This window comes from Nyctereutes procyonoides, unplaced genomic scaffold (genome assembly GCF_905146905.1).
Source record: "Nyctereutes procyonoides isolate TBG_1078 unplaced genomic scaffold, NYPRO_anot_genome, whole genome shotgun sequence".
NCBI classification, from domain to species: Eukaryota; Metazoa; Chordata; class Mammalia; order Carnivora; family Canidae; genus Nyctereutes; species Nyctereutes procyonoides.
The window spans coordinates 21,659,213-21,671,961 of NW_026575049.1; the positions used below are offsets into that span (position 1 = coordinate 21,659,213).

Genomic DNA, 12,749 nt, shown 5'->3' on the forward strand with positions numbered 1-12,749 from the left:
TGAGGACGGCCCCCACCCCCAGTCCCATCAGGCATGTCCTCTTTCAAACTCTGAATCCTTTCTTCCTGCTACAGTGCTGCTGCCTAAAATAACTTTAAGGTTACCCCCTCCAGGGGAATTTTAGCAGGGATCTGTTTTAAAGAAGTGGAGTGCTAAAGGTGGAATTTCTGACAACAGCGAGGATGAGAAAATATTTTGTGGGTGTCGGGTGGATGGTGGAAAGAAAGGGGGCGGTGAACCCCTCGAGTGGTGTGCCAACCTCCTAGGGGTGGTGTAGCAGGTGAGAAAACCTGGGAAGAACCCCACTGTGGCCGGAGGTGTTGCAATCTGGATCTGGGAGTGGTTGGGTTTAATTTTCCAGAGAAACAAAAGGCCTAGGACAAGGGATTGCAGCAAAAGGAAAACTGTGAGTGGTTAGGAGGGAGAAGTGGGGCCGGGAAGCACATGACTGTGAGAGGTATCTCAATGGGTTCTCTGGAGTGAACCTGCCCCTTGCCTATCTTGTGCTTATCCATCCATGGGGTGGGGGGCTGTGCTGGCCTGACCTAGCCCCAGAGAAAAGATGAGCCATCGGGAGTCCAGCTACAGGTCCATGGAACATTTTTCTTCCCCTGATTTTATTTATTTATTCATGAGAGATGCAGGGTGAGAGGCGGAGACACAGGCAAAGGGAGGAGCAAAGTCCCCGATGGGGGACTCAATCCCAGGACCCTGGGATCATGCCCTGAGCCAAAGGCAGACGCTCAAGCGCTGAGCCCCCCAGGTGTCCCAGGTTCATGGAACATTAAGGGCAGGAGGGAATATATCAGCCATCACCCTGGGCCCATCCACACACCACTACACAGTCAACAGAAGCTTCGAGAAAAGAAGGTTGGTGGCCAGGGGCTCCTGGCCACATAAGACCCGGGAGAGCAGTCCTCTGGGAGCATTTGTTGTTAGCACCGATCGGCCTTCTGAACCAGCTCAGCCCCAAACACCAGAGCCAGAGACAAGAGTTGTGTCCATGCGCACGGAGCCAGGGACGCGGGAACGTGCGGCAACTGGTCTGTTAAAGCAAATGGGTTGTGGTTGATTTTTCTCCCTTTGCCAACCTCTGCCTTATTGATGCTCCAGCGCTAGACGTCTGCAAAAATGAACTCAGGAAAAGAGGTGCTTTGGTCATGGGCTTTCGGGATTCCCTGCATCTCGGGGTCGCTCATTGTTTTTCCATTGCTGCCATGACTAACGACGTAAGTGCCCCAAATAAAACCGCATAAGAGTCTTATTATCTTACAGTTCCACAGAAGTATGACAGGGGTCTCACTTTGGGCTAAAATCAACATGCAGGCAGGGCTGTCTGTGTTCCTTTTCTGGAGGTTCTGGAGGGGGCAATCTGTTTCCTGGCCTCTTCCAGCTTCTAGAAGCTTCCTGCATTCCTTGACTACTCGCCCCTTCCTCCGCCTTCAAGGCTAGCAACAATGCATTTATCTGATCTTTCTTCTGTCACGTGTCTTTCTGACTGTGGCCAGGAAATCCCCAATTTTAAGCACTTATGTGATTAGATTGAGCCCCCGTGGATCATCCATGAGAATCTCTCCATCTCAAAGTCCATGCCCTTAATCCCATCCGCAAAGTCCATTTTGCTATGTAACATGTAGTCACAGGCTCCAGGGATTCGGGTTGGACATCGATGGGGGACCTTATTTTGCCTACACACATTTTTTTTCTCCTTCAGTGGCCTCTCTGAAAGTGCAGTTCATTTTATTCGCAGAAAAGAACATTTTCATTGTCATAGGAAATGAGGCTTAAACCAAACATTTTTCAAGGATTTTAAATCTTCTATTTTTAATTCTATCTTATATTCTGAATATTTATATGCAGAAAAGTCTATAACTTGATTTTTTTGTACACTGACCATATAATCTGCACCCAGATCAAGAAACAGAACCTGCCCCATGCCCACTTCAAGTGCAAAATATAATGCAACATTTGTTGACGTTAAAGAGTTCCCTATGTTGGGGATCTGAGTGGTTCATCACTGGGGGGGCCAAGTGATGTTCATTTTTTCATTCAACAAACATTTTCTGGCACCTGTCCTGGGCTGGATAGCGGGGAGAATAGCACAAGTTGTTGCGACAGTGGTTCTATGGCACAGAGTCTGCAGAGGCGGCCGTGTGTGCGGGTGGAGATTCTGAAGCAGATGAGAACACAAACGCCCTGGCCAAGCCTAACCAGGAGGCCTCCCAGCAACGCGGGCCTGAGCCTGGCAGAGACCAGAGGATTTCAGGCATGGGCAACGGCATGAGCAAAAGGCAGGCAGTGGGGGGCAGGCAGGGGGTTTTGAGGAGGTTGGGGAGACAGACAGGGACATGGCCATTGGACTGGCCAGTCTCCGAGCCCTCAGCAAGTCTCATTTCCCTTTCTGCCAGCCGGAAGCCCCGGTGTTCAGGCTCCGAACTGGAGGCCGGCGACCTCATTTTACAGATGGGGACACAGGCTCAGAGGAGAGGGAGACAAGCCCATGGCCAGCCACTTGCTTCATTACTTCCCCTCACGCCCACCCATCATGCCTAGCGCTGAGGGCACAGAGGGGCCAGACCCGGGCCCTGCCCTGAGATGTTCCACCCTAGTGCACAAAACTGGCGGTGAGGCCTGAAGCCGGGTCCAGACCACCCATTTCCTCCTCTGTGCTCTTCTCCTGCCCCGTGGCCCCAGCTCTCTCATCCATTCCTCTGCTCACCCCACATTCATTTACAGGATGTCCATTGCGCGCTCGACAGCGTTCTAGATGCCAGGAACTCAGCTGCGTGTGCAGGAATCAGATCAGACACAATACACAGCTGTGCAGCGTGGGGTCAGAGGAGGGGAGTGCTGTGCGCTGAGGGAAAATTAAGCAGGGTAGGTGAAGGAGGGCCGGGGGCAGGTTGGGGGGGGCCTGCAGGGTGAGATGGTCAGAAAGGCCCTGCGAGGAGGTGACACTGGGACCCATGGGAAATCAGGGAACACATTTTACAAGGATGGGGGAAAAGAGTACCGTGACCCTTGAACAAGACTCTAGGAGCCCCCGTATAACTTCTGACTCCCCCAAAACTTAACTACTAACAGCCTGCTCTTGGCTTGGAGCCTCATTCATGATGCAGACGATAAACACATATTTTGTGTTGTGTTTTTGTGTGTATCACATGCTGTATTCTTGGTAAAGTAAGCCAGAGGACAGAAAATGTTGTCAAGAAAATCATAAGGAAAATACATTTAGAGTACTGTACTGTATTTCTGGGAAAAAAACCTGCAGATTGGTGGACCACCACAGTTCCTGCGGGGATGTTCAAGGGTCAACGGCCCTGGATGGGGGGGGAGGGCTGGAGGCAGGACCTTTCCAGATGGGTCAGAGTTGAGCACCCACCCCCGCAGACACTGACTCTCCATTGCCACCTGCTTCAGAAGTGAGCTAGCAGGTGTGGGTCCCAGGAAGGCCTCAGGCTGTTTCTTCCCCCCGGGGCCTGCCCCTATCAGCAGAGGTGGGCGCAGGAAGAGTGCCCGGCTGGACCTTCGTCTTCCTCAGGATCACATGCCAGGCCGACCTCATACCTCCCTACCCCTGGGGCGCTCCTAGTAGCCCACACTCAGGGACACACCCCCGCTGCACCGCCGAGGACACTGAGGCTCAGAGCCTTTCTCAACACCCTGTCCTGCGCTGGGTCAAGGACCGCGTGCGGGAGGCAGGCTTTGCATCGCTCCCCTTCTGACACTTCTTTGCGGGGAGGGGGTGAGCTCTCCCTGGGTTTTGCGGAGGATGTTCCCCGCGGAAACCGGCCCCTGCCCCCGGACCAGGAGTGTAGCAATGTGGGGAGCAGGTGACAACGTGTTCTCGTGCGGGACCAGAGGGGGCCGGGGGTGCGGGGGGTGCAGGAGGGCAGAGGGGGCGGGGAATAGGCCCGGAAGGGGCGATGGGAGGGGCTCAGAGCCGCAGAGCCGCTGCACGGTGCTTGCGGGCGGGGATCGGTCTCGGGACGGCTGCGGGGCTGGGGCCTCCAGGAGGTAGGGGCGGGGGCCACGGAGGGTCAGGAGGCACCGCGCGGGAGGCCGAGGGGGCGGCCCGACAGCCGTTTGAGGAAGAATGTGGCTGGTGTCGGAGGGGGGCGGAGCCAGAGTGGCCCGGTCCGGTGGGGGTGGGGACGGGATCCCGCCCGCCCGACGCTGGAGGGGGCGGGGGCGGGGGCGGGGCCAGGCGCCTCGGGGCAGGCAGGAGGCGGGGCGAGCAGCGTCGGGGGCGGGGCCCGGCGAGCAGGGGGCGGTCCGGGGGTGAGTCGGGGGCGGGGCCCGGCGAGCAGGGGGCGGGGCGGGCAGCGTCGGGGGCGGGGCCCGGCGAGCAGGGGGCGGTCCGGGGGTGAGTCGGGACGCGGCCGGGCGGCGGCAGGGGGCGGGGCCCCGCGGGCCGGAGCCGGGCGGGGCGGGGCCTGGGGCCGGTGGGCGGGGGCGGGGCGGGGCCGGGGCGCGCCGGGCGGGGCGGGCGGTGGCCGGGAGGCGGCGGCGGCGGCGGCGGCGCCGAGCTGCGCTTCTCTCGCCGGGCTCGGCAGGCGGCGGCGGCGGCGGCGGCGACGCGCACAAAGGCGGATTGTGGCTTCACTGGTGCTCGCGGCGGGCGGCGCCGGGGCGGGGGCGGGGGCGGGGGCGGGGGCGGTGGGGCGCGGGGGCCCCGGCGGGCGCGGCGCGGGCGATGAGCCGGGGCCCGGCATGGCTTCTGCGCGGCCGCCGGGCCGGGCCTGCGCCTCGGCGCCCGCGCCCGCGGGGCTCCGGGCCGGGCCGCCCGCCCTCCCCGCCGCTGCCGCCGCCTCCCCCGAGCCTGCGGGCGGCGCCGAGGCCGAGGAGCGCTCGCTGCAGCGCATGCTGCGCGCCATAGCGGAGGAGCGCGGCCGCCTGAGCCTGCGCCGGGAGGTCTGCGGCCTCGGTGAGTGGGGCGGGCCGGGCCGGGCTGCCGGCGCCGGGGGGCGCGCGCCTCGGGGGTCCCTGCGCCGTCTCCGTCCCTGCGCGTCCCTGCGCGTCTCTGTCTCTGCGTGTCTCTGTGCGTGTCTCTCTCTCCGTCTCTGCGTGCCGTGGCCTCCTCCATGCGCCCCCAGCTCTCCACGTACAGGTTTTTCCTGTGTCCCTGTGTCCTGGTCTCTGCTTTTGGTCCCAAGAGCGGCTCCGCACACTCATGTTCCTGGGTCTCTTCCTCTCTCCCGGGTCACTCGGCGTCTCCCTCTGTCTGTCCTTTCGAGTACGTCTGTTCATCCTTCACCTTCCCCGCCGTGTTTGTTCCAGGTCCCTCCCGGGGGCTTCAGTGCCGCTGCAGGGAGTGTGCTCGTGGGATCTGGGGAGACCCTGAGCCCGCGGCCGGGGTGGGGGCAGGCCCCCAGGGCGCCCTGGCCAGACCTCCCTGCAAGCGTGCGGTGGCCACGGTCCCCAGCGTCCTGAAGCCTTTGTCTTCCCGCACCTCTCCGCACTGCCATTTATTTCCTCCTCCCCGTTAGCTCTAACTGGGGACCTGTTGGGCCTTGGCCCCCTGAATCCACCCACTTAGCACCCGGAGCAAGGCCTGCTGCCTCCCGCTCAGCTGAGGCCCTAAGTCATACCTCTGCTGTGGGGTGGGGTGTGGTGGGGCGGGGTGGGGGTGCCTGGTATTGTTTGGAAAAGCCTGGGACTCTTAGGTGTGGGTGGGGTCTCCCTGCTTGGCTGGGTGTGAGGTAATGGCTGCGGATGCATCCTGCCCAGACTGAAGCCCAGGAGCCCCCTCCCCTGTAGTGTGGGTTTATCATTTTATCCATGCATGGAAGGACCCCTCCCTTCTTGGTGCGGGAATGATTTCATGCCACATTGTCAGCCGCCCCCCACCCCCGCCCCACCCTCACCCCGGCCTGAGCAGGGGATTTCTGAGGGGGTGACAGCATTGTGAAGGAGGGAATGTCAGCTTTAGAGATTCTACTTGTCCCCCCATCATTCACCGTTGGGGAGTCCCCAAGGGCCACCAGATCCCCCTCTGAGGTCACACAACAGCAGGGAAGTGGCAGCCCTGGGGTTCCAGGCCCCTGAGCAGGCCACGCCCTGGAGAAAATAACTTTGAATCGTCCTTTTTGTAGGAGGTACACTAACCTTAGCCTAAGACCCTGTGCCCTCAGGGTGCAGATCCCAGCCCCGCCTGCCCCAGGAATTTCCTCCTGAGCCGGCATTGCAGTGAGGGGTGCGGGTGCCCGCCCAGTAAGGATGGACCAGGAAATGTGTTTCTCTGGTGCCTTTTTCTGAAAAGGTGTCAGGGCTTAGTTGTGAGCAGACATTGAAGGATCCTCATTAGTTCATTCAGCAAACGTTCACTGAGCACCTACTGTGTGCCAGGCCGTGTGCCAGCCTAGCAGGCGTACCTGCCACCTGGCACAGGATGTCTGAAATGGGAGGGGTCTGAGGGACCATCTGCTCCAGGCTCCTGGGCCCTGCTTGCTCAGGAGCTCCAGGCAGCCCCTCCCCACTTCCCTGGCAGCGTGCTCCCACTGTCGTCTGACCTCTGAGCACTTTCTCTTCCCTGTTAGGCCCTATCCCAAGGAGTCTGCAGGGCCATTCCCTAAGGACAGTAATGACCTGACGTTTGCAGAGCACTTTCTATGTGCCAGGTGCTTTTACGTGTGCTCTGTTAATTTGATTCTGACTTTGCCAGAGAGGACTATCATCCCCATGTCACAGATAAGCTGGAGGTTCAGGGAGTGGAGAGACTTGCCCGGAGCTGGTCAGTGAAGAAGTGGCACAGCTGGCATGGACCCTTGGCCAGTCTGACCCCAGAGCCTGCCCCGTCCCTCCCCTGCCTCACAGATGTCCCCCACTAGGCCTTGCTGTGCCTGTTGTGCTGCATCTGGGGGAAGGAAATGCCCCGTAGTTACCGTGTCCTCTCCTGGCTCCCACACAAGGTCTCTTGTCTTACCCCCCACCCCCGTCCATATCCCCCTGACCTCAGCCCCTGCAGTGCTCTGATGCCCTGTGTTTTGGGCCTCTCGTCTTCTCTTCCTGGAAAGCCACCCCTACTACTCTGCTCCACACACATACCTACCTACAGGTGTCCCTTCACACCTCAGCTCCAGTGCTGCTACTTCCTGTCCCGCTACCTGGGCTCTTTGTACCCGGTGCATGTCTGCTGGTTGGTCAGGCTGGTCCTGGCATCGTGATGGTCTGTGTGACTGTCTTCCCAGTCAGCAAGTGAGCCCCTCCAGGTCATGGCCAGTCCATGTCTCCCCGGTGCCCAGCACAGTGCAAAGCAGGTGCCCAGGGACCACTTAGCAGACAAATGGGAGAATTTCTGGACTAGTAAATTAAGGGCAAGGGTGTCAATGGAGAGTGAAATCTCAACCTCTTAGCGGGGCTCACTTGGTACATCTTGCATTTATCAGGTGAGAAATGTGACCTTATGCCAAAGTAGAGTTAGGGCCCAGTGGTTGGCCCGAGACCCAGAAAAAGCCAGAGCTGTTACATGGGCAGCGGGTCCCTTCACCCTTTCGTCTCTGCTTGACAGCTGTGACAACCTGTTAGATTTAGGAATTTAAACCTCTCAGATTGTCGCTGTCGTGTAATTAAAGCTGAGGTCATTCAGAAGCATGCCATGTTCTCTGAGGTTGTTTTGAAGGTGTCAGGGAGCCTCTGCTGGAGACGCTTGACCCCAGACACACTGTTGTCACTTCTGAGTCACAGTGTCTAAGATGGGAGAGAGCGGCTGGTCCCCCCACACAGGGATTGTCACTCGGCTGTCACGATGAAAGGCACCTTGTAGATCCGAACCTGACTGTTGAGGCTTTTCTTCAGCAGCGTCTGTGCTAGAAGCATTTTTTGATTGCCAGGGTTGGGGGTGGGGGAAGGAGGGTCGGGCCTCATCCTGCCTTGTGGCAGCTGAGTAGGGGAGAGCCGCCAGGTGCGCAGGTGACAGCCCAAGTGAAGACCCTGCTGGAAGCAGCCAGGGCCGTGGCAGCTCCGAGCACCATTTGGGGGTTTTATGTGCAAGAGACTGCTTGCGATCCCAGGGAACAGGTGAACCAAGCTGGCTGGCTGAGCCAGCTCTTTGGGGCTCCAGGTTTTCTGAGCTGGGGAGAGTCAGGAGGTCCACTGCCCAGATGTTGTGTGATGCACACATCTGGACCAAAAGTAGATGTAGCCTGACACTTCCTCCCAGGGCTTGGGCTTTCTCATGGGCCCGGATATCAGCTGAAGCTTGCCGAGCAGAAAGACCTCCTGTCAGGCCACTGACATTCAGCGAGGCCGTGTGGACTTGACCTGGCCCGGAGACCTGACGTGAGTCACGGACAGGCAGGCGCTGGGGCGGTGGGGCCTCCATCATGCCGATGGGCCCTGCGTAGGCTGCACACTTTGTGGAGCTGCTGTTGCCTGGACTCTGGCCGCCTTCTAGGTGGCCTGGGGCATTCTCACTCTGGCTGCAGAGCTGTGGGGCCATAGGAGGGTTTTGTTCACTCTTTGCTTTTATTCTTGAATTAGGCCTGTAAGGTAGGTATTGTTACCTGATGAGCAAATGCAAGTGTAGAGGCGAAGTGACCCGTCCCCAGTCACGTGGCTGGGAAGTGGCAGGATATATTTAAGCCTAAGTGCTTAGCAGAGGTGGATGCCACCCACACCTGTCCTCGGGGTGCTGGAAGCTCGGTCATCACGGGCATGCAGAGCTACCTGGCACAGGTGGATGGAGGAAGGGCCCAAGTTGTGGTCTGAGAAGCTCCCTAAGGGGCGCAGAGGAGGGAGCCACCACAGGGATCCAGGGGATTGTGCATGCAGCCTGTGGCCTCTGAGGGGGCCATGGCAGGACAGGGCTTGCCTGGGTGGAGGACAAGAGGCTGGGCCGGCCGGAAGGGAAGCTGCGTGGGAGTTGAGGCTGCAGAAGTGGCTGGCTCCTTGGCTCGGCCTTGGGGAGTTTTGTGGCTGTTGACTTGTGGGGTGGCTTGCATCAGACCCAGCACGCCTGATGTGCCAGGCGCACGGGAACCACAGCAATGCCTATAGACGGAGCGTCCGTTGGCACCCCATTTTGCAGATGAGAAAAGCAAGCTTCAGAAAGCAAATGGATTTACCCAAGGGCACGTAGAGCTCCAGCTGAGACCTGCTGGATGCCAGTAACCATCCTGCAGGGAGTTCATGGAATGAGCCAGAAGGAATGAAGGGGGCAACTGCCTTCCAGTGTGCCTCTCCTCCTGGCTCAACACCTGCCTGTGCCAGGCACTGATACCAGTCTGTGAGCTGGAAACAGGACTGCACCTTGGCCTGGCCCTCCACCATGTTGCTGGGTGCAGTGCAGCTGGGCATCACTGGGGGTGAGGTGGGTGGTGGGGATTTTAGTGGGAGATGTGGCTGAGAGGGAAGACTGGAGCATCTGTGAGGTGGAGATGACAAAGTCCTTAGGGTTATGGGAATTGTGCGAGAAGTGACAGCTTCACGGAGCAGCACGAGGAAGGAGCACATGAGACTCGGCAGGTACAGGCCTGATCCTTGCTGTGGCTCTTATTATGAAGGGTGCAGAACATCTGGCCCGGGGCCCACACATGGAATTGGGGTTGCATGCACGTTCTGGGGCACAGCCTGCTTTGCACTCTCTGCGGACAGTTTCCCGGGGTTCCCTCCAACCTAACTACGGCAAAGTTGAGCTGCTTTTGGGCCCGTGCCTCGGAGAGGAAGTGTGACCGTTTGGAGTGGAGCGGTGCCTCTTTCGGTTCCTGGGCCTATTTTTAAGGCCTGTGGGTTCCGGCCTCTGTTGCCCCTGGGACTGGAGCAGCCTGCGAGGCTTTGGTGTGGCTCTCCTAAGGGCGGGGCTCTGCGTCCTTTGAGGGAAACCCCAGGATGAGAGATCTGGGGTCACAACTGCAGGGATGTCTCTGCAAGGCCAGAGTGCACTGGGTTGTGTGGCTCCCCCAGGCCTGCACAGGAGGGCTGCTGGCCCCACTGTGTCCCCTCCTTGTGGTGTTTGCTGGCCTTATGTATGCTTTTCTCCTACACTGAGCCAGGAAGGCTCAGGGATCCCGGCTGAGCCGTGAGGCCCCGCAGGAGAAGGCCCACACGGGGTCCTCGTTAAAAGTCAGCCTCAGAGGGGATCCCTGGGTGGCTCAGTGGTTTAGCGCCTGCCTTTGGCCCAGGGTGCAATCCTGGAGTCTCCAGTTCGAGTCCCGCGTCGGGCTCCCGGCGTGGAGCCTGCTTCTCCCTCTGTGTCTCTGCCTCTCTCTCTCTCTATCATGAATAAATAAATAAAATCTTAAAAAAAAAAAAAAAGTCAGCCTCAGGGGCAGCCTGGGTGGCTCAGCGGTTTGGCGCCCACCTTCAGCCCAGGGTGTGATCCTGGAGTCCCGGGATCGAGTCCCATGTCGGGCTCCCTGCATGGGGCCAGCTTCTCCCTCTGCCTGTCTCTGCCTCTCTCTCTCTCTCTCTCTCTCTCTCTCTGTGTGTCTCTCATGAATAAGTAAAATCTTAAAAAACAAATCAGCCTTAGAATCCCCAAACCAAATTTTGTCCTAATTAAAAATGTTCCATGCACATTATAGAAACTGGAAAATTTAAGAGAGTGGGAAAAAATAACTCACAATTCCAATCACGGAGAGACAACTGTTAACTTTGCAAGGTCTTATTTTCCAGTCTTTTGAAAGAATGCTTGATGTTCTGTCCATAAAGTTTCTTAGTCACACTTTCTTACTTAAAACTCCTAACGTGCTCTCTGTGCTGTTCAAACTCTAAACGTCATTTAAATGACAAGAGAGTGGAGCAGATGTGCCATCATTTCCTGAACTGGTCTTACCTCTCGAGGGCGACTTGGGTCTCATTCTGCAGCCCAGCAACTGGCTGGGTCCCCCTGTTGGGGTTCAGGCAGCAGCATGTCTCCTGGGTCACAGCCCATCCTGGGGGAGCTGGGATGGACAGCAAGGCTCCAGAAGTCCACCAGCCTCACCCCGTGGCTGCACAGACAGCTGGGTGAGGCTCAGAGAGGACGCGGACACAGGTGGGTCACAAGGGCCAGAGTGAATGCCTGACTGGGCCCTCCCCGCACAGCCTTGCATGGGTGACAGCTGGAGGCCACCAGTGGGAGAGCCGGGGCGTGTGGAGGGGAGAGAGCTCAAGCACCCCCCTCCCAGGGTCCTGTTGGCCACAGATGGGGGCTGGGATGTTGCTGTTGGACCTGCAGATGCAGGGTTGGCGCATCCAGAGTTGAGCCCCTGAGGGTGGGGGCCGAGGTCAGGGGCACCCAGCCTGGGGAGGAGCCTTTGCCTGGGCCAGACTGGGCAGCAGAAACCTCGGCTCAGTCTGAGGGGGACCCCTCCTTTGAAAAAGGGAATCCTGTGTCTCATGTGACCTGACACAAGCACCCAGCTAGCTTGTGTTTTTAAAATATCTGTTCTTTACCGCCCCCAAATGACCAGTGAATACTTGAGGAATGTCTGTTGACAAAAGGAGGAAGAGGGGGCTTGGTTTTTGAACTCTTTGTCTTATAGGTTGAGTTGGTTGTTACTGTTTATCTTTGTTTTTTTAAAAGTTTTTATTTATTTATTTTTAAAGATTTTATTACTTTATTCATGAGAGAGAGAGAGAGAGAGAGGCAGAGACACAGGCAGAGAGAGAGGCTCCATGCAGGGAGCCCGATGTGGGACTCCATCCCGGGTCTCCAGGATCACGCCCTGGGCCGAAGGTAGGCACTAAATCTCTGAGCCATCCAGGGATCCCCCTATCTATTTATTTTAAAGATTTTATTTATTGATTCATGAGAGACACAGAGAGAGGCTGAGGTCCCACAGGCAGAGGGAGAAGCAGGCTCCCTGCAGGGATCCCGATGTGGGACTCGATCCTGGGACCTTGAGACCATGACCTGAGCTGAAGGCAGACGCTTCACCCACTGAGCCACCCGGGGGTCCCCTTGTTACTGTTTATCATTAAGGCAAAACTCCTTTGCTTTTGGAGGTGCTTTGACTTTTGAAAAAGGCTTTTTATACTAATGATTCTTAGGACAGAGAGAGCGAGGAAAGCCGAGTACTCTGAGGAAGAGCATGTTCCCTCGCTAAGTAGGGAGGGCCCCCCCCTTGCCTGGGTTTGCCCTCCAGCCTGTGTGCTGGGGAGCCTCCCCTCTCTGGCCGTGTCCTGAGCCCTTGAAAGAATCGGCGCCCCTACCTTTGCTCCTGACGGCTCCAATGCACGTTTCTGCCCCAGTCCTGTGACGCTGCATAGGGCCCCACCGTGAACGGCTTCCTCTCCCTCACCCCCGGGCTCCCCTCCAGGGCCGATACTGTGCCAGCCCAGGGTGGGCTGAGTCACGAGGGCAGCCTGCCCTGGGGGTCGTGCAGGTGATGGGTCACTGGACAGGCATCCACGTGCTGAAGAGGTGATCATTTTGGGGGGTGGCCCTTAAGTGGGGCAGTCCTCACAGAGGGTCCTGCCTGCAGACACAGTCGGGGAGAGGGCAGAGAAGGTTCAGAATCTAATTTTCCCCCGCTTGCTGCGCTGCTTTGGGGAAATCACTGCAGCTCTCTGCGTGTCTGCTCTCCTGGCAGGGTAAGACCGACAACTGGTCCGCCTCCACGCAGGGCAGGGGAGCGTGTCACGGAGGCTGCCCGGGACAGGTGACAGGGCCCGGGGTCGAATCCAGGGGGCCTGTGGGGGTGACCGCGGGCAAGGCCCTTCCCTCTGGCTCTGTTTCCTTCTGTATAAAATGAGGGAAGGCAGGTGGACCTGGAGCACAGCAGTCAGCATGGTGCTGGGACGCGTTCGCCAGTCCACACTGTGCT

The 12,749-nt window shown here is 58.3% G+C and overlaps 1 protein-coding gene across 1 annotated transcript in view; it reads left to right on the top strand.

The window, feature by feature from the left end:
- The first annotated feature begins 4,761 nt into the window (after positions 1-4,761).
- Positions 4,762-12,749, top strand: part of KIAA0930 (KIAA0930 ortholog) — a 36,700-nt gene continuing 28,712 nt past the window's right edge. Inside the window, exon 1 of the mRNA XM_055329060.1 lies at positions 4,762-4,927. Within this exon, the coding sequence (XP_055185035.1) occupies positions 4,864-4,927 (64 nt within the window). The 5' untranslated portion in view covers positions 4,762-4,863. The remainder of the gene's footprint in view (positions 4,928-12,749) is intronic.